General features: G+C 41.7%; 1 protein-coding gene across 4 annotated transcripts in view; it reads left to right on the top strand.

Annotated features, from left to right (window-relative positions):
* Positions 1 to 2669: 2669 nt before the first annotated feature.
* Positions 2670 to 27831, top strand: part of LOC126251822 (uncharacterized protein KIAA0930 homolog) — a 126268-nt gene continuing 101106 nt past the window's right edge. For 3 of the 4 annotated variants that reach the window (XM_049952480.1, XM_049952481.1, XM_049952482.1), the window contains exon 1: positions 2671 to 2970. In XM_049952480.1, coding sequence (XP_049808437.1) covers positions 2859 to 2970 — 112 coding nt within the window. In that variant the 5' untranslated portion in view covers positions 2671 to 2858. Of the gene's footprint in view, positions 2971 to 27831 lie in introns of all 4 variants that reach the window. The other variant, XM_049952483.1, reaches the window with a different exon arrangement.

Genomic DNA, 27831 nt, shown 5'->3' on the forward strand with positions numbered 1-27831 from the left:
TAAATTTGCTCTCCCTCTTCACCAGTGAACCTGCACACTCACGGTGAGGAGATAAGAACAGGAATCCTGAAAAATCTATAGCTGCTCTGTCCCCTCCCTTCCCCCGCTCCCGTCCAGTGGTGTGGACACTGAATAGTGCCGCAGACACTGTTACAGCACAAAAATAATTTTCATGTAGACTTCACCTCCTAGTCTACAGTTTAGAGTGGAGTTGTGTTCTCTGGAGTACATGTATTCAACAAACTTCCCATCTAGCAAGTAACTGGATATCACAACCAGTTAAAAAGAAATGAAAAATATACACCATTAGGAACTCTTTGTACAAATTAGGTGAATACATAGATTTGAAATGTTTTGTTAACTACATGCAACTAACAGTGTTTGTTGTAAAACTGCATAAAAGGTAGTAATCTACTGGAAACAGGACCCAGTGTTTACAGATGTAGGTAACTTTTCCTTCATAAAATCTCATTGTGAACAAGTAAATGTTAATTTAGTATACATTTCTTTCATTTCTGAGAATAATCATAGGATGTTTGGTCCTTAGTTTACTGGTTTCAGTTAGCAAATACCCATCTTCAGAAATGTTTTGTAACATGTCCTAATACTAGAACGCCATAGTGGCATCATTACAAAATATATACAAAGTCAGCTTAGCATCCTCACACATATTTACAATATGGTGCAAATGAGGCCAGAGTACCAGCAGGGTCTTACTGTCAATAGCACTACTATTCATAATAAAATGTTATGAACTGTATCACTATCAACATTATGACTCAGCTGGCACTGTGGCCTAGTTTAAACCATATTTTAAATGTGTGTGATGATGCTAAGCTGATTTTGTGTATATTTTGTGACGATGCCACTACAGCTTTGTTATATTAGACACGTTATAAAACAAATCTGAAGATGGTCATTGGTAACTGAAACTGGTAGTCTAAGAACCAAAAGTATTGTGATCATTGCTGGAAATAAAAGAAATTTATTCTACATTTCCAGGCACACTGTTTTAATCTACAACTATGGCACATCTTGTAAATGTTAATGTGGCAATAGAAGATTAACAACAGCTATTTCAATATGAACAGCAGCTCCCCCCCCCCCCCCCCCCCCAAGGTATCAGTTTTCCTTCTAATTAACTAAGTTTCATTTAGCTGGTCTCAGAACAAATCAATAAATAAATGAATGAAAAAATGAAATATTTTAAATTTGGTGAAAACACTGCAGATCTGTCTCTTTCTCTCTGACTGACTGTACTGAATTGAGAATGAAAAAATATGTACATACATGGAGATTAGAACAAAGAGAATTAAAGTAGTATGTACATGGGATAAAATGGAGGATGTGCAAAAGCCAAAAAAGAAGATTCGTAAATGTTCCAATGATAAAAATAAAATGATTACCCATGACATCTTGAAAGAATGGAAAGATCATGCAGCAAGAATTTTAAGAATAGTGATTGAAAGGACAGGGAATGTTGAAGACAGAAATGCTGACTGAAGGACTGGACCTGTCCCCTCCCCCTCACCCATCACAATATATTTAATGAACAGTGATTAGCTCTAAACTGCTGTCAGAAGCTCTTACACAGAGTAAAAGGAATGTGCTGCAATGAAACCGACTTGGATTTGAAAATCTCAAGTATGTCATTCACATTATTCAGTTCTCTGGAAAGCCTACTCAAAAACTGAGACTGTAGAACAATGTACCAGTACTTTTCATCTTTCTCTTCAATGATTAGGCAGGATGAGCCAAATTGTTTTTATCTCTAGCACTGATTTATTGAATCATACAGCTCATTTGAATGGGTTTATTAAGGAGCACATGTTCTCGGATTGTGGTATGAGAAACCCTAATTGCCTCAATAGGGTTAATTGTCAACATGAAGACAAAGGCAACGCATTTTACAAAATCCTAAATGTAATATTTCTTAAGGAAGATGGCTGCATACTTTCAATTTTTTTAAAATTTATAGTGTTCAGGTATTCTGGAAATCACCACCAAAACTGAACCTCAAAATGAATATATGCGTTTTTTGCATTTCATGACAAAAGCGATGTAGGCTACAAATCGTTGTTGTTGCATTTGCTACTCAACCTTCGCTAAGATTTGTTAAAGTGTATTCTGCATCTCCAGTAACGCAACTATAAAATTTGTCATAACTAATTTATTACTGGTCTGAACCGCTACTTCGGCTTCATGCTACATAAGCAAATTCTATCATGAAGACATGAAGGCAATTTCTAGCCAAAAAATTGCAAGGGTGGGCGTGTACCAACAGTACAATACGTCATATTATCCCTCAACAGATATGTTTAACATGTATGTGTCGTTAACATGAAGTATAATCTTTCATTAAAAAATAAAACGCTTTCATTCGCGCTCTTTCAAATATGCGTCTGTGAGACTTCCGGTAAAAAAATCCTGGTATTGACGTTTCTCGTGCGCATAGTCAGAAGAATTGCAGTGTAGACAACAGCTAAAATCGGTCTGCGCCACGATTTCACCTTTTTATGCGGTGAAACTCTAGCAATATCGTTGAATTTATGCATTTTTATTCCACGAATAAAGATAGATAAGTCATCCTTTATCGTGCAGTTGGTATAACAAAAGTGCTTCATATATTATTTTTGTGTACACGTTGGACGACTGTCGCTGTGACACTTGCAACGAATAAAAGAATGACGATGAGTAATCAGCAGTCCCGATAATATGACATCAACAGGGCTGAGGAATTCCCTAAATGTAAAATGTATTGTGGAAGCTGTAGGATATCGACAGTTATGTGGGCCTTCGTAGTTTAAGATGAGAATGTAATGAACTGGCTGCCTTCTTGACAGTATTTGTCGCAAATTATGGCGTTTGCGGGTGCAGCTTCCTTGTTGAAGGCGCCTACTATGTTGGAACAATTGCTGGAAGAAATAAACTTCCAGCGAACGAAAGAGATGCGACAATTACTAAAAGACGGTAAGAGTTCAATAAAACTTGTGCCAATGTGAGAATATACATGCATTTCGACATTGTTTAGGTGAGCACGTGTCAAACTTGAAGTGTTTGGCGGTAGCGTCATGTACACAAACAACATACAGAAGCTAAAACATATGATCTATTTTTAATAAACAAAAAAATGAAAGTATCTCTGTTTGATTACTGCTCACGAGTGCACGTGTGAGAATTGTAGCGCTTGATTCCATTCCACACTTTAACCACTTTGAAATAGCACTTGCACGTTTCCTTAAAACATTACGTTAGTCGTAAAATTGCGTAGCTGTGTGCTGCCGCATTTATCATGTTTTTCTAATTCGTAGAGGACTGTCGCCCTATTATTTATGTACTGTTAGTTATTTATGCTCTTGCCGTTGTTAAATACTCTATAGAGTTATATTACTCGACCGCATTAGTTTGCAATGCTTTCATTAATAACTTGTACGCTTTGAATACTGTGAAAGACCCTGTAAACATTTCGTCGTGGGTGTGGAATCGTCGTAAAAGCAGCAAAAATCATTCTAGTGTATTTTAAGTTAGTGACTATTTCTAATTGTCCGTTCAGTCATTATTACACATTTTAAGGTGTTATTTCGTACATTCAGTAGCTACTGGTAGCAGGTTTACCAAGATACAGTTCTTCTTTAATATTGTAGAAATGGGAAATCATGTTTGTATACACAATGTAACTAACTGTCTTGTATATGGAAATATTACATTCTGCGAACATACCATTTGTAGCCTACAGCCCATTATTTTATAGATCAGATGGTTAGGTCCTTTTTTATCAGCCTTCTGTCAGGATCTACAATGCAAATTTGAAGATAATAAATTGAGGTGTCTGGTTGACATATATGATAATGAGCGAGAAGAAGTTAAGTAGCAGAAAGGTTTCAGTATTCTATTAGTCATATTCCACGGATCTTGTGAAATAACTGTCAAAGACATACATTTTATTTAAGTGATTTAGAATGAAAGGACTTCAAATAAAAAATCAAACAAGGGAAAATCCAGGATGGAATGATGACAGTATTATGAAGACGATAGATTGAATTCACCATATAGCGGAGAAGTTGAGTTGCAGATAGGCACAACAAAAATACTGTCAAACAAGTAAGCTTTCAGCCAGAAGGACTCCTTCTATTTTAGATAAAACATGCTTGCGCACGCCCACAGCCACCTACCCAAATGTACGCACATACACATTCAGTCACACTCACATTCACACACACTCACAGTCAGTCTCTCTCTCTCTCTCTCTCTCTCTCTCTCTCTCTCTCTCTCTCTCTCTCGTACCTGCGACTCAACATCTCCACTATACGGTGAGTTGCAGTCTATCCTTTTCATAATATTAGCCTGACTATTCTACTACAGTGATAATTCTAAGTTAAACATAATTAGGAGTTTCTGTGAAGATACTCTACAATGGAGTGAGAATTTAACAGAAAGTTCTTTAGTTCAGTCTAAAACTCAACCAGACTCAGTTTCAGACACTACCACATTATCCGTATGACATTTAATATATAAAAAAAAAAAAAACATTGTCATTTTTAGACCATGGCTGTGAACAAAATATAGGTTGATTCTTTCAAAGAAGAAGGCAGCCCCAGCCACTATTGGTAATGCTATTTACTTATGTAAATGGTGTAGTAATGAGTTTTAAACCAACAGGTTCATCTTCACATGGTTGTTAACATAAAGAAGCATGTTTGCAGAAATTTACAGAAGATTTGGCCCTATATTCAGTCTTGGGGTGAAAGATTCTTGGGATGGTGGTGCCCTACGATAAAAAACATGTTAGAAACTGTACATTTAAATGATACTATCCTCTGTAATTATTGAACACACTGAAAACAAATAAGTAAGACTGAGTAGTTGCAGTTATAATCTACATACATTGAAAATCCCATGCAATTTTGTTGGAATGTTGTTGGCTTGTATTCACAAAACACTGTAGAGTATACGCACTACTCACATGATTTGTATATAACCCCGTTGTATAAAGCACCACACACACCAAAAAGTTCATGCAAGTGATCCAGTGTTTCATAAATACGAGCCAACAACATTCCAACAAAATTACGTGGGATTTTCGATGTAAATAAAACATAACTACAGCTACACAATCTTAAATATTTGTTTACATCGTGTTGTCATGATGAAGGGGTAGTTGCATTTAAGCAGATCAATTCTAAAATTGTTTTTTACTGTAGGGAACTTCCATGCTGAGAATCTTTCATCACAAGGTGGAATAAAGAGCCAAAAGCATATGTAATCTTCAGCAAATCAGCATACTGATGTGAACAGCAACCTTAAGATGAACCTGTTGGTTTGAAATCAGTAACAGAATTATTTATGTATCTGACTCCTATCATTAGTTTTAAGTCTCCATAGCAGTTGTTTTGATCCTAGTGATATTCATGCTTCTCACTATTTTTGGGAAAAAGAGAAATGTTGATGACAACAAAGGAAATCAGTGACTTTATTTATTTGAAATAGCCATTAAAATACCTAGGCTTTTGAAAAGGCCTCTGCATGAAGTTCTAGAATTAAACAACAGATGTAGTTTTCCTAACACATTTCTATATTCTGTATACACTATATTCTGTTTCCACTCCCAAAAAAGAGGGGGGGGGGGGGAGAGAGAGAGAGATCCCATAATGTGTTACTGAGTGTAAATGTGGTGTCACCGCCAGACACCACACTTGCTAGGTGGTAGCCTTTAAATCGGCCGCGGTCCGTTAGTATACGTCGGACCCGCGTGTCGCCACTGTCAGTGATTGCAGACCGAGCGGCGCCACACGGCAGGTCTAGAGAGACTTCCTAGCACTCGCCCCAGTTGTACAACTGACTTTGCTAGCGATGGTTCACTGACAAATTACACTCTCATTTGCCGAGACGATAGTTAGCATAGCCTTCAGCTACGTCATTTGCTACGACCTAGCAAGGCGTCATTATCATTTGTTATTTATCTTGGGATGCATGTACAGTCAGACCGATGTTCACCAATTATGGATTAAAGTTAAGTATTCCAGCAGCTACGTACTTTTCTTGATAGTATAATTACTTTACCTGTTCCAGACCTCACGCCAGCCTGCGTGAGCTTAAACGCGTGCCTTTCGGATTCCTCCAAACCCCGTGAATTGGCTCCTGCCAATTCACAACAGTAAATATGCAACATAAAGTAGTTTGTTTGTTACTGAATCACCCACAGCAATAATCATGCATACTTCAAATGTAATTGAGCAAAAGTGCTTCACTAATTCTAGGCAGTGTGTTTTCCAATTATGTTTGTTATCTATCTTGCGATCCCAAGGGGTTAACACTTTTCTCTTGTAAAGAAGACTATTTTTATACCTTGTGGAGTTATGAGAAGTGGTAAGCTGTATGTAAGATGTCTTGTCAAATTCAATGATCCCTTTTTACTTGAACCATCTGTTGGTGTTTTTGAATATTTTGTTAGCTGCTATGGTACTATTTTTTGTTCCTGTATTTGAAACTGGACCAAAAATTAGTCACCTGCAGAATGTATCACACTAAAACCATGTAAAACTACCTTCAGCCGTTATTTATTATTTAGGAAATTGAAGATAATTTGGGAAATTGAAGACAAGGGTGTCAATAATACTTTAATAAACTAAATGTTTTATATGTCAATGGTGATTAAAATGGCCTCCTTCACTGTCACAGACATGTAACAAACATGGTGACATCCCTATTACAGCTACACCCCAAACTGTGCTTAGGAGGGACCACAGGGACATTGTACTTCAAATGGACAAGGAGTTATGAGCAAAATTTGGAAATACATGGTGTTCATTTTATCAGTTTGATCCAACAAGGGCTGAAAGATAACAAAGTAGACACTTGAAATTTATCTTGGGATTTGAGATTGACTTAATTCTAAATAAAATTAAGATTGTGGTTTACAGATTTGATACAAAATCCTTTGTACCACTCACCATGAGGTACTTAAATCATTTGAAATTTTGTCATGTGATCTAATTTTACAAATGACTCTCCATGCAAAGACTGCAGATGACCACTACATGCTGATGTACTCTGTGCAGAACCTCCTCATTGCAGTCATTCCTCCTGATCATCAAATTGCCACACAGCAAGAAGGGAATGTAAAATCCAGGAGTTCTAGATCTTTAATTGGTCAATGTACCAAGAATCCAGGAACAAGTATGATCATCTATACAATGTCCAAATGACACCAAGCTGCTCCCAAAAAGTAACCCACAACAAGAATGAATATTCCCTCTTCCTCCTCATCACCGGGCTCTAGCAGTCACCTTAACATTCTGTTCCCATAAAGGAGAGGACTTTTCCCTACCTGCCTCCGCCCCACTACCTCTAAATCTGCACTATGAGGGCCTCTGCCTTCTCCACTCATACAATAAACGCCTATACCTGATCGACACCCTCTGGCGGAAGGTTGCTGCATCCTGATCCTACTACTGTAACAACCAAAAGACAAATTTGGTAAGGGAATAATAATTCATGGAGAAGAAATAAAAACTTCGAGGTTTACTTTCGATTTTGTAATTCTGTCTGTGACAACAAAGAACTTGGAAGAGCATGCAAGTGGAATGGACGGATGAAACCCATTTCCGTATGACATTTGCTCTCATTTTACATAATTAGCAAGATTATTATAAGAATTAATTTGTCTCCGAAAGAGCCACTGGTGGGTTGTGTATACTGATCGTAGAGATCACCACCAGTGACCAGACACCATTTAATGCTATGCTGGAATTGGTGATGGTGTGCTAAAATATAGAATTCAACATCTACAGCCCCCCCTCCCCCCCCCCCCCCCCCTTTCCTGCTCCACCTCCCACCCCACACTTTTGAAAACATATAATAAATATTTAAATCTGTTGACTCATTCCAGATCATAGTGACGGATTGTAATCATTGTCTGTGGAACATGCAAAAGACTTAATTATGCTGCAGCAAAAGAATTACCTCATTGGACAGAGGGCCAAAATGAGAATGATCATATTTGTCAGTGATTGATTTCACTGCACACATCTCTGCTATACACTCACCTGACAAGTAGTTGCTAGAGTAGTGCACAAGTAGAATAGGGTACTTGACACCTAATAAAGTTTTAGGTTTTTCTAAATCGCACGCGCGCGCACACACCCACCCACCCACCCACCCACTCACCCACCCACCCACACCCGTCCGCACATATACAGACACAGGCGGACATATCTGTATATTTGCGGATGTGTGTGTGTGTGTGTGTGTGTGTGTGTGTGTGTGTGTGTGTGTGTGTGTGTGTGTGCGCGCCCCCTCGAGTGTATACCTGTCCTGTTTTCTCCCTAAGGTAAGTCTTTCCGCTCCCGGGATTGGAATGACTCCTTACCCTCTCCCTTAAAACCCACATACTTTCGTCTTTCCCTCTCCTTCCCTCTCCCCTGATGAAACAACCTTGGGTTGTGAAAGCTTGAAATACGTGTGGTGTTTGTGTGTTTTTTATTGTGTCTATCTACCAGTGCTTTCTCGTTTGGTAAGTCACTCACAGCATCTTTGGTTTTTTTTTAATATATTTTTCCCACGTGGAATGTTTCTTTCTATTATATTCATATTTAATAATTAACTTAGAGAATAGCTACTTTCAGTGATTGTTGATCATAGTTGTTTCACATTTTTGCAGAAAAAATGCTGCCTTTCAATTACTTTGTGTACATAATGTGTAACATGTTGCTTTTTAAATAAATTTCAACAGCCAAATTCAATAATCCTTCTGCTTATTCATAAACTTCAGTTCTGTCATGCCAGCTAACAGCAACTGGCTTTCATCTCTTAAGCAACTTTTTCACCTTGGATGGGGGCTAGGGAGGGGAAGGGAGGAAGAGGAGGTGTGCATTGAGAGGAGGTGCTGGTGGTGGTGGTGGTGGTGGTGGTGGTGGTGGTGGTGGGAAGAGAGAGGGGAAGGAGAAGATAGGCAGAGAAAGAGTGAGGAGTTGGAGCTGGATAGTGAGTGGCATGGTGGAGGAGACGGACATTGAGATGGGAGGATGAAGGAGACAGTAGTGAGATTGGGGGAGTAGGAGATGGACAGAGACATGTAAAGAGGTGGGTGTAGGGGGAGATGGACAGGGAGATATGGGTGTAGGGGGAGAGGGACAGAGAGATACAGGCATAGTGAGAGATGGACAGAAGATATGGGTATAGGAAAAGATGGACAGAGAAATGTGTGTAAGGGGAGATGGAAAGAGAAAGGGAGGAGGAGAAATTGGATAGAGAGAGGAGGAGGAGGAGGAGGAGAAGGAGGTGTGTGCAATATATGTGTCGTTTGCATAAATTCTAATAAACTGTAAGAGAGGTGGCTAATGAGATATTCTTTTCTTTGTTTTTGAATACTGGGGATTGTTGATTTTCTGACTGGTATCCACCAGCAACCTGTTATAGACTTTTTTGCTATAGTGTATTCTCCTTTTTGAACCTTAGAGAGGAAAGAATAGACTGTGCATTTTCACCTCTTCAAGGGATAGTTAAGCAGTCCATTAAATTTTGAGCATTCAGCCTTTGAAGTTCCATCCCTTCTACTAATATTTCAGCTTGAGTATATTCCAGCTATACTGGAGAGAATGTTTATTGTCTCACTCACAGGTTGACTGAAAGATACATCAGCAAAAAATGGTAGTAGCAGAGATGGAATTTGTTTGACTACCTGCCTGAAATTTCGGTGGAATAAAGCTTAGTCGATGGAAATTATTTTTATGGGCCCTCTATAAAGGAAAACTAGATTCATGATTTAAGAATATTTGTAGTAAAGAATTAAATTTCTGACCTACTGTGTGTCCTTGATAAAGTTTTTCATCCTTTAAATTCTCCGTGAATAGTGTAACTGTGCCAATATTTAAAATTCTGCATATTTTACATTTTCGTTCTTAGCTAAATTTGGTTGATGAGGATGCTTCACTGATGCTATTTGACCATCTTGGTAAATAAACTGTGTATTAGAAGATTCACACTTGTTTAAAAAGAAATTGGATTTATAAATAATTAGCAGGCACTATTGTCTGCCGCCGTAATGTTGTTGAAAATGTTCAGAGGGGATAAAACAAAAGCTAAACATCAAACAATGCAAAATCCAGGATGGAATGTAGTGATATTATGAGAAGGAAAGTTGATACCATATTGCAGAGACGCTGAGTCGCAGATAGACACAACAAAGAGACTCACAGTTAGGCCTATAGCTTTTGGCCATTAAGGCCTTCGTCAACAACACACACACACACACACACACACACACACACACACACACACACACACTCACGCACTCACGCAAATGCAACTCATGCACACGACTGCAGTCTCAGGCATCTGAAACCACACTGCGAGCAGCAGCACCAGTGCATGATAGGAGTGGTTACTGGGTGGAGGTAAGGAGGAGGCTGGTGTGAGAAGGTGTAGGGATAGCATGATGGGGGTGGCAGACAGTGGAGTGCTGCAGGTTAGACGGGGGGGGGGGGGCAAGGGAGAGGTGGGGATGGGGGGGGGAGGGGTTTAGTAGCGGGAAAGGAGAGAAATAAAAAGACAGGGTGTGGTGATGGAATGATGGCTGTTTAGTGCTGGAATGGGAACAGGGAAGGGGCTGGATGGGTGAGGAATGTTACGGAGGTTGATGCCAGGAGGATTACGGGAATGTAGGATGTACTGCAGGGAAAGTTCCCACCTATGCAATTCAGAAAAGCTGGTGTTGGTGGGAGGGATCCATATGGCACAGGTTGTGAAACAGTCATTGAAATGAAGGATAACATGTTTGGCAGCGTGTTCAGCAACAGGGTGGTCCACTTGTTTCTTGGCCACAGTTTGTTGGTAGCCATTCATGCGGACAGACAGCTTGTTGGTTGTCTGCCAACATAGAAGGCAGCACAATGGTTGCAGCTTAACTTGTAAATCACATGACTGGTTTCACAGGTAGCCCTGCCTTCGATGGGATAGCTGATGTTGGTGACTGGACTGGAGTAGGTGGTGGTGGTGGGAGGATGTATGGGGCAGGTCTTGTATCTAGGTCTATTACAGGGGAATGAGCCATGAGGTACGGGATTGGGAGCAGGGGTTGTGGAAGGATGGACGAGTATATTGTGTAGGGTTGGTAGACAGCAGAAAACCACTGTGGGAGGGGCGAGAAGGATAGTGGACAGGACATTTCTCATTTCAGAGCACGATGAGAGGTAATCGAAACCCTGGCGGAGAATGTAATTCAGTTGCTCCAGTCCTGGATGGTACTGAGTTATGAGGGGAATGCTGCTCTGTGGCCAGGCAGTGGGAATTTGGGAGGTGATGGGAGACTGGAAAGATAAGGCACGGGAGATTTGATTTTGTACAAGGATTGGAGGATAATTACAGTCAGTGAAGGCTTCAGTGAGCCCCTCGGTATATTTCAAGAGGGAATGCTCGTCACTGCAGATGTGATGACCACAGGTGACCAGGCTGTATGGAAGGGACTTCTTAGTGTGGAACGGGTGGCAGCTGTCGAAGTGGAGGTATTGCTGGTGGTTAGGATGTTTGGTATGGACGAAGTTACTGATGTAGCCATCTTTGAGGTGGAGGTCAACATCTAGGAAGGTAGCTTGTTGGGTTGAATAGGACTAGGTGAAGAAAATGGGGGAGAAGTTGTTGAGGTTCTGGATGAATGTGGATGGGTGTCCTCACCTTCAATCCAGATAGCAAAGATGTCATCAGTGAAGCTAAACCAGGTGAGGGATTTAGGATTCTGCATTTTTAGGAAGCATTCCTCTAGATGGCCCATGAATAGGTTGGCATAGCATGGCGCCATGCGGGTGCCCATAGCCGTATCTTGGATTTGTTTGTAGGGAACGCCTTCAAAGGAGAAGTAATTGTGGGTGAGGATATAGTTGGTCATGGCGACTGGGAGGGAGGTTGTTGATCTGGAATCCATAGGGGATTGGGAAAGGTAGTGTTCAATAGCAGTAAGGCCATGGGCATTAGGAATGTTAGTGTACAGGGGGGTGGCATCAATAGTGTCGAATAGGGCACCGTATGGTAAAGGGACAGGAACTGTGGAGAGTCGGCTTTTGTTCAATCCTAACCCTGTGCTCTTTTCCTTTGTTAGTATTTTCTTTTGTATTACTATACTCAATGTCCATCCTCCTTTCTCTTCTTTCCAATATTTCTCTCATCGCCTTACAAACTGCACTGCACCTCTACTTATGAGCCGCACTGTATCAACCATCATGGCCCTGCACAACAGATGGCTACAAGACCACGCTGATTGTTGGTGCAGCATCCCAACCTCTGCTCTGCCGTCTGTCTAACCTGCAGTAATTCACTGTCTGCCACCCCCACCATACTAACCCTCCCCATCCCTGCACCAGCCTCCTCCTTACCCCTACTGACTCACCACTCCTGTCATGCACCGGTGCTTCTGCTTGCAGTGTGGTTTCAGTTACATGAGACTGTAGTCGTGTGTGTGAGCTGTGTTTGCATGAGTGTGTGTGTGTGTGTGTGTGTGTGTGTGTATTGTTGACAAAGGTCTTAATGGCCAAAAGCTATAATTGTGAGAGCTTTTTTGTTGTGCCTATCTGCTACTCAACATCTCCGCTATATGGTGAGTAGCAACTTTCCCTCTCATAGAAAGCTAAACATAAGTATTCTAGGTGTCATCTCCCAGAGAGAAAATCTATATTGAAATCGCCACATACAATCACTTTCCAGTTATTTCTGTTTAGTCTCGCCAGTGGCCCCTGTAATTTCATAACGAAATTTAAAACATTGCTTATTGGGGGCCTGTCTTGTCTGCATCCAAGTATTTTACTGGAGTACTGCACTCAAATAACTGCATTTGAATACAGTATTCACTGAAGTCTGTGACCAGAGACTTTCTTCCCCTTTGTGTAAATAGTGGCTCCCCTGTTCTCATATTATGCCTACAGTAATGAGATTCTAACTAGGTGTGTGTGTTCAATTTCTGTGACTTCCAAATTATGATGTGATGTGTTATGTATAGCACTGCATTTATGTGTTAAAGAGAACACCTCATCAAGGACTTGTCATATTTCTGAAGGCTTGGAATCATAAAATTCAAATAGACTGCTGTGCCTGTGCTTACAGGCAGACACAGTTACAAATGACATCTTACACATCTCTGTATAAATATATGTTTAAAATGTCATAAACATAATCTGAGAAGCTGGAGAATTTCCCAGCTTATTGAGGTACACCATAATAATTCAGTAGGATTTTCAACCCACTGTCCAAGGGAACAACTGAACACAACCTTGATAGCATTTATTTTTCACTCAAGAAAATGCTAAATTATTTCTTGCTGCTGACCAGAAACTTGTTTGGTCATTGCATATCAGACAGACACAATGGAGATGTGTGAGAACTAATACCATGCTGTATGCCACTTTTGGCACATCAAGGCGCATGAAAAAAGTCCAACTTGCAATTACTCTGCACTGATATCTGACTTGTACATATATTCCCTAGACATTTTTGTGGTTCAGCTTGGTTTCCAATACCATTCTTAGAAGACTAGGTATATCACCACTTCAAAACTTTACAAATGAAGACTGTGGCCCTAAGATCCACCATAACAAATTCTCTTCCTATCGAATGCAGTGAGATGTCACTTAACCTGTGGTGTAAATATATCACACCTGCATATGTAATGAAAGGCTTCCAATATACAAATGGTAGTATTCTACAAAAGAATTGAGACATAGCAAGATATTTTGCTTAATGAAACTGGTTCCTTAGTTAGAAATTCATCCACCCATCCATCCATCCATCCCTCGTATCTTGAAAGAGAATCTTCAGATATCTGGAACGAGTCTAGGTATACATTAACAGAAGACAAGGAAATAGAGAAACTTAATTTGTATACTGTGTTAACAACAAACTGTCAGTATAGTGCTTAATGATATTCACACTTATGCCATCTAAATTTAATTGATTAAGTTAGAAAGGAAATAGCTACTTCAAAAAGTTGTCGTCTTCTAAATTATTCTATAGAGTTCTTGGTTATCAGGTATTAGTAGCTTAATATTTACTTGATTACAGAGTTGTTTTACAAAGAAAATCGTTAGCTATATCTATAAATACTGGGTCCTATTCCAGTCCATTACTGCTTGTCATGCAACTTTACAACAAACGCTACTAGTCACAATATAGCTGTAGCTGGAGTCACAATAGCAGTTGAATTTAGGCTCGTTCTACGCATCTGATGCCATTCATTCTCTGACAGCCAGTTAGCATTTGCTAGTTTTCTCAGCACTCTGCTGTGTAATCATAGCCATTGTGAGCATTAGATGTGATTGTACAAAGTTATTAGGTGAATTTTTATTCCAGTTGTTGCGTGTTGTCATGGTTGATGATGATGGTAAGTCTACAGAAGTTAGCGAGAGACATAATTTGTAGGCTGCATGCTTTCTTCGAACATAAAGCTTCTTTATGCCTGTACCACAACTCTCACTTGGAACCAGCAATGCTGCAATACCCCTGTGTGCCTCAACCTGTGTAGAGTGCCGTCATTCAAGAATCAGACTATAACAGATTTTATCAATCCCTGAGTGCGGATGTTCAGATAGTTTGTAGGAAGAGTGGCAGATAAGCTATATTTTTAATTTTCTTTTGAGTTGTTAGATATTCTGAGTTTCTTGCTTTATTTTGAAATGGGACGTATGAGCTCATTTCTGTCTTAGGAGGGATATGTGGAAAATGTTTTCAGAGAAACAATGTTGACTGTCTTAGATCCATACTCTGAATTATTACATATAAATAAATTTATTATTATTATTATTATTATTATTATTATTATTAATAATAATAATAAAAATGCCAAATAAGAATAATAATGCTAAATAATACAAATAATAATGCTAAATAATACAAATTATGGATACAATATTACTGGAACATACCCACACAAAATCACACATTTGCTATACATGGATGATCTAAAACTACTGGCAGCAACAAATCAACAACTCAACCAATTACTAAAGATAACAGAAGTATTCAGCAATGATATAAATATGGCTTTTGGAACAGACAAATGTAAGAAAAATAGCATAGTCAAGGGAAAACACACTAAACAAGAAGATTACATATTGGATAACCACAGCGACTGCATAGAAGCAATGGAAAAAACAGATGCGTATAAATATCTAGGATACAGACAAAAAATAGGGATAGATAATACAAATATTAAAGAAGAACTAAAAGAAAATTATAGACAAAGACTAACAAAAATACTGAAAACAGAATTGACAGCAAGAAACAAGACAAAAGCTATAAATACTTACGCTATACCAATATTGACCTACTCATTTGGAGTAGTGAAATGTAGTAACACAGACCTCGAAGCACTCAATACACTTACACGATCACAATGCCACAAGTATAGAATACATCACATACATTCAGCAACAGAAAGATTCACATTAAGCAGAAAGGAAGGAGGAAGGGGATTGATCGACATAAAAAACCTAAATTATGGACAGGTAGACAATTTAAGAAAATTCTTTATAGAATGAGCAGAAACTAGCAAAATACACAAAGCAATCACTCATATAAATACACCGGCTACACCACTACAATTTCATAACCAACTCGACAACCCTTTAGATCACATAACATCAACATATACGAAGAAAGTAAATTGGAAAAAGAAAACACTACATGGCAAGCACCCGTATCATCTAACACAGCCACACATCGATCAAGACGCATCCAACACATGGCTAAGAAAAGACAATATATACAGTGAGACGGAAGGATTCATGATTGCAATACAGGATCAAACAATAAACACCAGATATTACAGCAAGCATATTATTAAAGATCCCAATACCACAACAGATAAATGCAGACTTTGCAAACAACAAATAGAAACAGTATATCACATCACAAGCGGATGTACAATACTAGCAAATACAGAATACCTCAGAAGACATGACAATGTAGCAAAAATAATACATCAACAGCTTGCCTTACAACATAAACTTGTAAAACAACACGTTCCCACATACAAGTATGCACCACAAAATGTACTGGAGAATGATGAATACAAATTATACTGGAACAGAACCATTATAACAGATAAAACACCATCACATAACAAACCTGACATCATACTCACCAATAAAAAGAAGAAATTAACACAACTAATCGAAATATCCATACCCAGTACAACAAATATACAAAAGAAAACAGGAGAAAAAAATTGAAAAATACATCCAACTGGCTGAGGAAGTCGAGGACATGTGGCATCAGGATAAAGTTGACATTATACCAATTATACTATCAACTACAGGAGTCATACCACACAATATCCACCAGTACATCAATGCAATACAGCTACATCCAAACTTATATATACAACTACAGAAATCCGTAATTATTGATACATGTTCAGTTACCTGAAAATTCCTAAATGCAATATAACATATACCGTACAGTTAAAAGGAAGTCACGCTTGATCAACGTCCGTGTCACTTTCCATTTTTGACCAGACATAACATCTGAGAAAAGAAAGAAATAATAATAATAATCTTTCTTATGGTATCATGGAGCTGATACACCAGCTTGAAAATCAAAATGGAAAAGTTATTGTACTATAGATCAGGTCCCAAGGTGGTATCATCGACAGTGAAAACGTGGATCCCCTAGTTATTTTGTCTGGATTGGTGACAAAATCCCAATATTTCACTTCCTTTACAGTAGTAAATACAGTCCAGGGTAACCCCCCAAGGGGTCCACAACTCTCTTGTGGATACGTGCGTAGCGAGCACGGGACCCTGAGCTAATGTGGCCCTCCTTCCTTTCCAGGCTGCATACCTTCCTTTTCCGCATCCTTCCCTATCCCCCATCTTCGCCCCCCCTCCCCTCCCCCCTGGCTCTTTCCTTCCCTTTCTCCCCCTCTGGGAGTATGGTTTGTTCCTACGTCCAGAGACGGACGCTCGTAAATGTAACGCATTCTTCGCCTTCTCTGCTTGTATGTCTTCATCCTTCCTTTGTCCTTCTCTTTTCCTTACCTCTTCTCTTTACCCTTTTCTCCGCTGCGGCGTTTGAGGCCTCTCTTCTTTCCTTTCCCTTTCTTTGTTTTTCCCTTTCTCTTTCTTCCTCCCTGTGCGTGTCTGAAGGCCGACCCACGCATTTTAGTGCGTAGCCGGTGACGGAGTAACGCGTAATTCCCCGCCCCGGGTAGACAGGTAGGACACGTACGTACCCCCTGGTAACGGCCAGGCCCAGGGAGGGGTGATTACCCGAGCTGATACCTTCCGAAAGTGTCGATTGGTCCCTCCATCCGTTTGTCAGGAGGTGTGACCTGAGGTGTGAACAATCACCTAAGGCGGGAGTGCCCTCAGAGAGGGCCCCCACAAGGGAGGAGCGCGCCATCGGAGACGCCGGTAATCATGGGGGATTCTTCCGCATGGTTTCCTCATCTTCCACTATGTCTGCTCACAAGCGTAAGTTCACTGAGTCTCAGCCACAGACAGTTCTTCCATCGTTGCCACAGTTCCTTGTTGTTTCTCGGTCTGACGAAGGTCACGACTTCTCCACGGTCAACCCTTTCATTATTCAGAAAGGTGTCGACGCAATTGCAGGTCCTGTAAAGTCTTGTTCCAGATTACGGAATGGCACCTTGTTGTTAGAAACAGTCAGTGCCCTCCAGGCACAAAAATTGCTGCGTACTTCACTGCTCCACACCTTCCCTGTCCGGGTTGAAGCGCACCGCACTTTAAATTCCTCACGTGGAGTTGTTTATACACGCTCCCTCGAAGGATTGTCTGACGAAGAAATTCAGCACTACCTGTCTGACCAGGGCGTAACGGCTGTTCATAGAGTTATGAAAAGGGTTGACACGAACATCATTCCAACCCGCACTGTCTTCTTGACATTTGACAAAGTGCAACTCCCATCGAAAATCAAAGCAGGCTATGAGATAATTTCCATTCGCCCTTACGTCCCAAACCCTACGCGTTGCTATCGGTGTCAGCGGTTCAATCACACCAGCCAGTCCTGTTCCAATCCGGCCAAATGTGTTACGTGTGACAAGGATGCCCATGAGGGTGCTTGTCCACCTCCATCCCCTCGTTGCATCAACTGTATGGGTGACCACGTTGCTTCCTCTCGAGATTGCCCCATTTTTAAAGACGAAAAGCTCATTCAGGAAATCAGAGTGAAGGAAAAGGTGTCAACCTTTGCTGCTCGAAAATTATTCGCCAGTCGACAGCCCACCGTGCCTCAGACAGGAAAATACAGCACTGTCCTTGCTTCTCCTCGGCCAACAAAGGAGGCGGCCACGCAGACTTGCGACCTCACCTTTAGTGCCACGGTCGTCAGATCGGCCAGTGCAAAGATCGCCCGTTCAACCTCACCACTTTCGCCTGCCCACTCTATGGCTCACCCTTCATCGGGTTCTGCTAAATCTCGAGCCCAAAAGTCAGACCCCAAGACTTCGAAAAAAGAGCATACTCGTGAAGATTTTTTACGTATCCCAACTTCACAACCATCCATTCCTCCTTCATCTAAACATCATGTTTCCAAGAAGGCTAATAAGAAACCCAGTTCATCTCCTTCTCTGCCAAGGCGTGTCTCATCTACAGCACCACCTGGCGGAAATCGCCCTCGACCGTCTTCTGTGTCGCCGAGGTGCACTGCTGGCGGCCGATCGCTGGTGGCAGGAGCTGCTCCTGAACAACCTATGGATCAGGATCTTCTGCCTTCGGCTGAATGCCACTCCATGCTGTTGGTCGCAATCTCTGAGCAGTCGTTGAGTTGATGGCAACCTTGGTCACATTCCTCTATTTTCTGTCCACCCTATGTCCGTTATCCACTGGAATATCCGCAGCATTCGAGCCAATCGGGATGAATTGTCGATCCTCTTACGATCCTACTCGCCGGCCATCTTCTGACTTCAGGAAACAAAGCTGCGTCCCCATGACCGCTTTGTTCTCCCCCATTTTCAGTCCGTCTGATTTGATCTCCCCTCTGTTGAAGGCACTCCATCCCATGGAGGACTCATGATTCTTCTCCATGATACCCTCCATTATCACCCAATCCCCTTAAACACTTCCTTCCAAGCTGTCGCTGTCCGTCTTTCCCTTTCTGGATATACCTTTTCTCTTTGTACTGTATACATTCCATCATCCACACCAATGGCACGAGCTGATCCCCTTCATCTTCTTGGTCAGCTTCCACCTCCCTATTTGCTGGTTGGGGACTTCAATGCCCACCACCCGCTTTGGGGTTCTCCACATCCTTGTCCACGTGGCTCACTATTGCTAGACGTCTTCCACCAAGCGGATCTAGTTTGCCTCAACACTGGGGTCCCTACATTTTTGTCTGCCTCCACGACAAATTTCTCTCATTTGGACCTTTCGGTCAGTACTGTTCCACTAGCTCAGCGCTTCGAATGGTTCGCCCTTGATGATACACACTCGAGTGACCACTTTCCATGTGTCCTTAGACTGCAGCCTCAACTGCCATATATGCGCCCGCGACGCTGGAAGTTTGCCCAAGCCGATTGGACACTTTTTTCGTTTCTAGCGACATTCGATGACCGTCACTTTCCTAGCGTCGACGATGAGGTCACACATATTACAGACGTTATTCTTACAGCTGCGGAACGTTCAATACCACGCACCTCCGAATTGCCCCGGCGCTCCCCAGTTCCTTGGTGGAACGAGGCATGCCGTGACGCAATACGTGAGCGGCGATGTGCTCTTCGCGTTTTCCGCCACCATCCTACTTTGGACAACTGTATACGCTATAAGCAGTTCTGTGTGTGATGCCGTCGCGTCATCCGTGATAGCAAGAAGGCAAGCTGGAAATTCTTTATTAGCTCATTTAACACCTTCACTCCCTCCTCGGAAGTTTGGAGTCGGATTCGACGGTTATCAGGTGCACCTAGTTTCTCCCCGGTCTCTGGGCTCACTGTCGCGCGTGATACGTTAGTGGACCCCGTCGCAATTTCTAACTCATTGGGTCGACACTTTGCTGGGATTTCGAGCTCTTCAAATTACCCGCCAGCGTTTCTCCCGAAGGAACGTGCAGCAGAAGTGCAACCTCTTGCTTTCTTCTCTCAAAATCGCGAAAGCTATAATACTGTTTTCTCCATGTGGGAACTCCAACATGCACTCTCTTCTTCTCGCTCCTCCGCCCCAGGACCGGATGGTATCCACATCCAAATGTTGCTGCATTTATCAACCCATAGTCTGCGTTACCTCCTTCACCTTTATAATCGAATTTGGACCGACAGTACTTTTCCCAGACGATGGCGGGAAGCTATCGTCGTTCCTGTTCCGAAACCTGGAAAGGGCAAACATCTCCCCTCTAGCTATCGCCACATTTCTCTCACGAGTAGTGTATGTAAGGTTTTGGAGCGTATGGTGAATTGCTGTTTAGCCTGGTGGCTGGAGTTCCACAGTCTTTTAACACCTGCCCAATGCGGTTTCCGAAAGCATCGTTCTGCAGTTGACCATCTTGTTGCTCTCTCCACTTATATCATGAACAATTTTCTCCGGAAACGCCAAACAGTAGCAATATTTTTTGATCTGGAGAGAGCATATGATACCTGTTGGAGGACAGGCATCCTCCGCACACTGTTCTCTTGGGGCTTTCGAGGTCAGCTGCCCCTTTTTCTTCGCGAATTTATGGCAGAGCGCAGATTTAGAGTGCGGGTGAACACTACTCTCTCCCGTACTTTCTCCCAAGAAAATGGGGTACCCCAGGGCTCCGTGCTAAGTGTTGTATTGTTTGCCATTGCCATAAATCCAATTATGGATTGTCTCCTTCCTGATGTCTCGGGCTCCCTCTTTGTGGACGATTTTGCGATCTACTACAGCTCTCAACGGACCAGCCTTCTTGAACGACATCTTCAAGGATGTCTCGATCGCCTCCACTCTTGGAGCATCGAAACCAGCTTCCGTTTTTCTCCCAGTAAGACCGTTTGTGTTAATTTTTGGCGAAGTAAGGAGTTTCTTCCACCCTCCTTACATCTAGGACCTGTCAACCTTCCTTTTTCGGACGTCGCTAAATTCTTGGGTCTTATGTTTGACAGAAAACTGTGCTGGTCCTCCCACGTTTCCTATCTTTCGGCTTGCTGTCTGCGATCCCTCAACACCCTCCGTGTCCTGAATGGTACCTCCTGGGGAGCGGACAGAGTGGTCCTTCTCCGCCTCTATCGCGCCTTAGTGCGCTCGAAATTGGACTATGGAAGCATAGTCTACTCTTCTGCTCGGCCGTCTATTCTTCGGCGTCTCGGCTCTATCCACCACCGTGGATTACGTTTAGTGTCTGGAGCTTTTTACACCAGCTCTGTGGAAAGCCTTTATGCTGAGACTGCTGAACCTCCGCTGTCCAATCGGCGAGCAGTCCTTCTGAGTTGTTATGCCAGCCATCTGTCTTCCATGCCTGCTGATCCAGCCCATGACATTTTTTTCGACACCTCCTTGGATGTAGGGTATGCAGGCCGCCCTTCCTCCCTACTACCACCGGGAGTCCGCTTCCGTCAACTGCTCCATTCTCTTTCCTTCCGCTTTCCTAAAACCTTCTTGACAACTTGGGGTACAGCACCGCCTTGGCTCCGTCCCCGGATCTGCCTGCTCCGTGACCTTTGCCAATTTCCCGAGGATGGTACCCCTTCACTTGTTTATCGTCGGGCATTTGCTGCTCTATGTGCACAAATGAAGGAAGCCACATTTATTTACACTGATGGCTCGAAAACATCGTTAGGTGTAGGGAGTGCCTATATTGTTGGCGACACCCCAAATCGATTTCAGCTTCCCGACCAGTGTTCGGTTTATACTGCGGAGCTTTACGCTGTTCTCCAGGCTGTCCACTACATCCGCCGCCATCAGCGGATATAGTATGTTATCTGTTATGACTCTCTCAGCTCTCTCCTCAGTCTCCAAGCTCTCTACCCTGTCCACCCTCTGGTCCACCAGATTCAGGACTGTCTGCGGTTGCTCCACCTGGTGGGCATCTCGGTGGCGTTCCTCTGGCTCCCAGGACATGTTGGTATCTGTGGAAATGAGGCGGCCAATATAGCAGCCAAGGCTGCAGTCTCTCTTCTTCGGCCAGCTATTCAATCGATTCCCTTCGCCGATCTACGGAGCGTTTTGTCGTCGTGTTGTTCTTTTATGGCACGCACATTGGTCGACACTTCCCCATAATAAATTGCTGGATGTGTAAGCTCTTCCGTGTGCTTGGACCTCTTCCTCCTGAACGCGTCGTCGGGAGGAGGTAATTTTAACTAGACTCCAGATAGGGCACTGTCGTTTTAACCATCGACATCTTTTAAGCGGCGATCCTCCCCCACTCTGTCCCCACTGCTCTCAGCTGTGGACGGTAAGACACCTTTTAATTGAGTGCTCCTATTTTATTCTGTTACGCGCCCTTCTACAGCTGTCGCCTGATATCGTCCATTTTAGCAGATGACACGTGCTCGGCCGATCGCGTTCTGGAGTTTATTAGTGCCAGTGAGATGACGTCAGTCATTTGAAGCTTTTTTTGGGGACAACCAATCCCTTTCTGTAGTGGATTTTTAAGCCTTCCTTCTGCGTTTAGTTTCTCCAATTTTCTGAGTTTCGTTCCCATTGCTGCTGGTTTCCGTTTTCGTTTTTTACTGTTTCGTAAGTCACGGACCGAGCGCTAATGACCATAGCAGTTTTGTGCCCTTAAAAAAAAAAAAGAGTCCAGGGTAAAGTGGAACCAACTATTAAAACAGTGATTACCTATGACAAAAGGAGGGGGAATAGACTGAGAAGGAATATGACTGAAGAAAGGGAAGCAATGCTGACAAAGACAGGAAAGAGTGTGTGTGTGTGTGTGTGTGTGTGTGTGTGTGTGTGTGTGTGTGTGTGTGTGTGTGTGTGTGGAGGGGGGGATCGTTTGTACATGTATGAGAACACTGTAAACATTTAAAGGAAAGACACATCTCTCAATGTGGAACAAAGAAACAATTGCATTTGTTCTTCTGTAATTGTAAGTACATCAGACTAAAGGCTGACATTATGCTCATGTTTACCAGCTTTCCCCCGTCACCTGTGGAATGATAAGTAGTATAGTTCAGTTTTCATAATGACAAGTTTCCCAGCTATAACAAAGGGAACTTCTGCCAGCATATTTACCATCTTCATTGGAGCTCTAACTTCAACTGGTACGATGGCATGATAAAGAACTTCATCCCTCCCCCCCCCCCCCCCTCCTGCCCCCTTCATTAGGTAGTCGCAGCATCACTACAACTCCACTTAACAATGCTGGAAGTTGTGAAATTAAGTACTGCATTTGGAGGCTATGTTTGTGTGTGTGTGTGTGTGTGTGTGTGTGTGTGTGTGTGTGTGTGGCGGTGGGGGGGGGGGGAGAAGAGGAAAAATAGTATGTGTGTGCATGGGAAGGATGGTAGGCGGCTGGGAGAGTTCCCAACTACATGAGTCAGAAAAACTGATGTTGGTGAGAAGAATTCATATCATACAAATTGTGATGCGTTCATTGAAAGTCCCTACACACTGCATTGGACTGCGTGCTTGGCAATTGGATGGTCCAGCTCTATGCTATCCACAGTTTGCCAGTGGCAATTCATGTGGACAGACAACTTATTGCTGCCAGAATGAATTTTCACTTTGCAGTGGAGTGTACGGTGATTTGAAAGTTCTTGGCGGATTAACTGTGTGCTGGACTCGTACTTGAACCTAGGACCTACGTCATGCCCATGTGGAATGCCGCGTGGTGTTTTATCTGAGTTGACAGAGGACATGGTTGTTTTCTCAGGTAATCTTGCATTTGACGGGATAGGAAATGCTGGTGACTGGGCTGGGTTAGGTAGCGGTGGGAGGATGTATAGGACAGCTCTTGGCTGTAGGTCTGTTACAGGGATATGAGATTTGGGACAAGGGGCTGGAAAAAGAGGGTGTTATGGACAGACAAGGATATTGCATAGGCTGAGTGAGCAGAATACTGTGGGTGGGGAAGATATTTCTCATTTCAGGATACAATGAGAGGTAGTCAAAATCCTGGCAGGAAACGTGATACTTTACTCCGGTCCTTAGTGGTACTGAGTTCTGAGGGGGGTTGGGTACTATTTTTTGCCTGGTCAGTGAGTATGTAGAGGATTGTGCTGCAGGTGACTGGGGAGACAAAGTGCAAGAGATCTGTTTCTGGACTCGGTGCTGAGGGTAATTTTGGTGTGTGAAGTTCTCAATGAGACCTTCGGCATATTCGGAGGAGAGCTGCTTGACACTGTTGATGCGACAATCACAGATGGCTAGAATGTATGGAAGGGACTTCTCGGTGTGGAGTGGGTGACAGCTTTTGAAATGGAGGTTTTGTTGGTGATTGATAGTTTTGAAAGGGACAGAGGTGCTGATGGAGCCATCTTTGAGGTGAAAGTCGACATTGAGGAAGGTCTCTTGTTGGGGTGGAGGAAGACCAGGTGAAATGAATTGGGGGAGACTGTATGGAAGCTGTAGAGAAATCTAGGTAGAGTGTTCTCACAATCAGTGTAGATCACAAAGATGTTATCAATAAATCTAAACCATGGTGATGGGATTCAGCTTCTGGGGGGCTAGGAAGGACCCCTTCCTTAGATGACACATGTGTGGATTGATACTAGATGCTACCATGAGGGTGCCCGTGGCAGTACAATGGATTTGTTTGCAAATGATACTTTCAAAGGAGAAGAAATTGTGGGTGAGCATATTAGTAAGGTGATCAGTCATTGGATTAGGTGGTGTTCAGTGGCATGCGTGTGCGTGCGTGCGTGCGTGTGTGTGCGCGTGCATTCCACCATGCTGTGCTACAGTACCAGAGGCAGAGTATTCCAAATTACATAGTTAAATTAGGGTGGGTGTAAATAGGGAAACAAGTACGCAGTGAATGCTCCAATCTTATATGCAAGATCTATTTACAAAAGGAGCTTAAAAATATGCTGTCGATGGTGCTGGGGAAATGAGACACATTCGGGTCATGAAATTTGTCATGTACTCAGATTCTGCAATGGAAGTAATTAGAATATTTTTTTAAACAGAGAATCAATTTAGTCATCTAGGACCCCTCCTCCACCTATAATATCAACGGAAGGTGGTAATATACTGCTACATACTAGAACATGTGGCAGTTTGGAGCAGCAAACTGGCAACTGTGTAGGCTGAGGCATCCTGTACAATACTGTCAGTATAAAATTGTAATGTCTCTTTACACGCAGTGATCTACATTACTTCATAGTTTTCCCTTTTGGCAAGAGGACAAGCCTGTAATGCATGTCCCAACTCCTACAAAAGGGCTGCAAAGGAAGACTTAGTTCCTCAGTCTGGCTTATAACTGCCAAGATTACTTAGTTTCACAGCTCTTTATATAACAACATTCAATGTCACATGATATTTGCTTTTTTAAAAATTTTATTATGTGATTCATTTGCAAGATAACGTGAGTGAATGCTAATTACCACATTACCAATTGCTTTTTGCTCAAATAAAATCTCTATCAGATACAACGGGTATTCAGAAAGTATGTTACACTGAAAAGTAAACACATATTGTAAAGGAAAAGAACATTTACTGTGAGCTTAAGTGAAAGCAGTGGATGTTTCTCCATAATTTCCAGGCTTGCTGAGAGAATAGCATATCAAGGAGATACTGTCTTTTGTATCTACATATCACAGAACTTTGCCACCTGTAATAATAACGAAGTGGTAACAAATTGATGATATGTCTTTGTGTTGCTATTGTTAGTCATCTATTTTAATTAAATATAGAAATTATGCCAAATTTTTAGCCATAAATTGCAGTGTTTAGACCACCCCCCCCCCCCCCCCCCCCCCATAACCAGATGGTTAGTGTGACTGTCTTTGGTGCAGAAGGACCCAAATTCAATTCTCAGTACCACCTCAGATTTTTTTTCTGAGTTAGAGAAGTCAGGAACTGGGTTCACTCACCCTTGTAAGGCTAAATGGGGAGCTACTTGAATAAAGAAGCAGTGGCATCATCAGTGTTAATCTACTGGCGGTAATGGCTGGAGGGATTGGTGACATGCTGATCATATGTCCCACCATTACAGACTGCTCTTTGTACTGCTTTGGAAACAGCAGTTGGCCAGTCAGAATAGGCCTAAGATCTAATCCATGAGTGGTGTTTTGTTTATTGTGGTGTCCTCAAATAATGAAATGAGATTATTGCAGCATCTCAAATTACTGCAACTGCAACATCAAAAATTATTGCACCATCTTAAAAGTTTAAAAGTAGGAAACTATAATTATTTTTGCATACTCAGCTTGAAAAAATTGATGCTGACAGTGGTTGATGATTGTGATTATTCATAATTCTTTTTCACAGAGAAATTCCTGGATTTTCTTTTTTTCAGTTTTATGTACGGTATATGACGTGGAAAAGAATTTATACATTTCAGATAAGTTTTGACATCCAAGTTTTGTAATTTCCTCATTTTTTAAAAATAATTTTCACTTACAACACGACAACAGTCTGCTACCCATTTTTAACAATTGCCTTATCGCAACCACGTAACAACTGAAGTGATTTGGCCACACTGTCCCTTGTATGAAATTTTCACAATAGCTTGTGCTTTAATATTATTACAACTGTTATGTTTTATTTGAATTACCATGAAAAGAGATTCATATAGATAATTTCACATTTGAAATCAAGGCCATGAAAAATGTAAATATCCAGAATGAGATTTTCACTCTGCAGCGGAGTGTGCGCTGATATGAAACTCCCTGGCAGATTAAAACTGTGTGCTGGACCAAGACTCGAAATCAGGACCTTTGCCTTTCACAGGAAAGTGCTCCGGTACACAGTTTTAATCTGCCAGGAAGTTTCATATCAGCGCACACTCCACTGCAGAGTGAAAATCTCATTCTGGAAGCAGCCCCTAGACTGTGGCTAAGCCATGTCTCCGCAATATCCTTTTTTTCAGGAGTGCTAGTTGGGTCATGAATCATGCTTGGGTTGCTCAGATGGTTGAGCACTTGCCCGTGAAAAGCAAAAGTCCTGAGTTCGAGTCTTGGTCCAGCACACAGTTTTAATCTGCCAGGAAGTTTCAAATGTAAATTTGTTTTCAAATAATAGTTTTGTCAGTTTCAAAGTTTTTCTGTGCTAGATTTGATCAAATAAATCTCTTTAACAGTTACTGTTGAAGTATTTAGCTTGTCACTAGAAGTAATTTGGTATTCCAATTTACTTCAATATTTCTGACATAAAACTAAATAAAGTTTTATCGTCTTATACAAAGAAAAGCATTTCAAGTGGTACTGAGTACTTGGAGTGTGGTAACTGTTTATGTTTTGAATGATTATTATAATATGTCATTTTGTAAGAGTTGAACAAAATTTCTATCAAAGATTTTCTATTGTAAATTATGTATTATGTCAAATATCATTATATAATGTAATTGTAAGGTGAAGATCAAGCCATGACCATAAATATATAAATGCATAATAAAAAACCATTGTGTATCATGTATAGTGGGCAAGGTGTATTGTATACTGCAATAAATGAACTTTGGTCTCTATCAGAAAGAGAAGTTCTATTTTGTACGTAATATTTCAACAAATGACTTATTCATATTCTTCACATTCTGTTAGCAGTGAACTTGTATGTGCTAACCTACACACTTCTCAGAGATCATACCAGTGGTTAACTTTACGAGATGTTCATTGTTATGCCACAGGTATGAAAACTCAGATGTGGACCAGGTGCCAATAAGCCTTGGAACATCCACAATACTTACTGTATGTAAGACTATACACACAAGAATGTCTCCGATACATTGGGTTCCCAACTTTGTCTCTCATAGATCTGAAATTTTTATATACTAAATTATGTTTTT

This window comes from Schistocerca nitens, chromosome 4, assembly GCF_023898315.1.
Source record: "Schistocerca nitens isolate TAMUIC-IGC-003100 chromosome 4, iqSchNite1.1, whole genome shotgun sequence".
In the NCBI taxonomy this organism is placed as follows: domain Eukaryota; kingdom Metazoa; phylum Arthropoda; class Insecta; order Orthoptera; family Acrididae; genus Schistocerca; species Schistocerca nitens.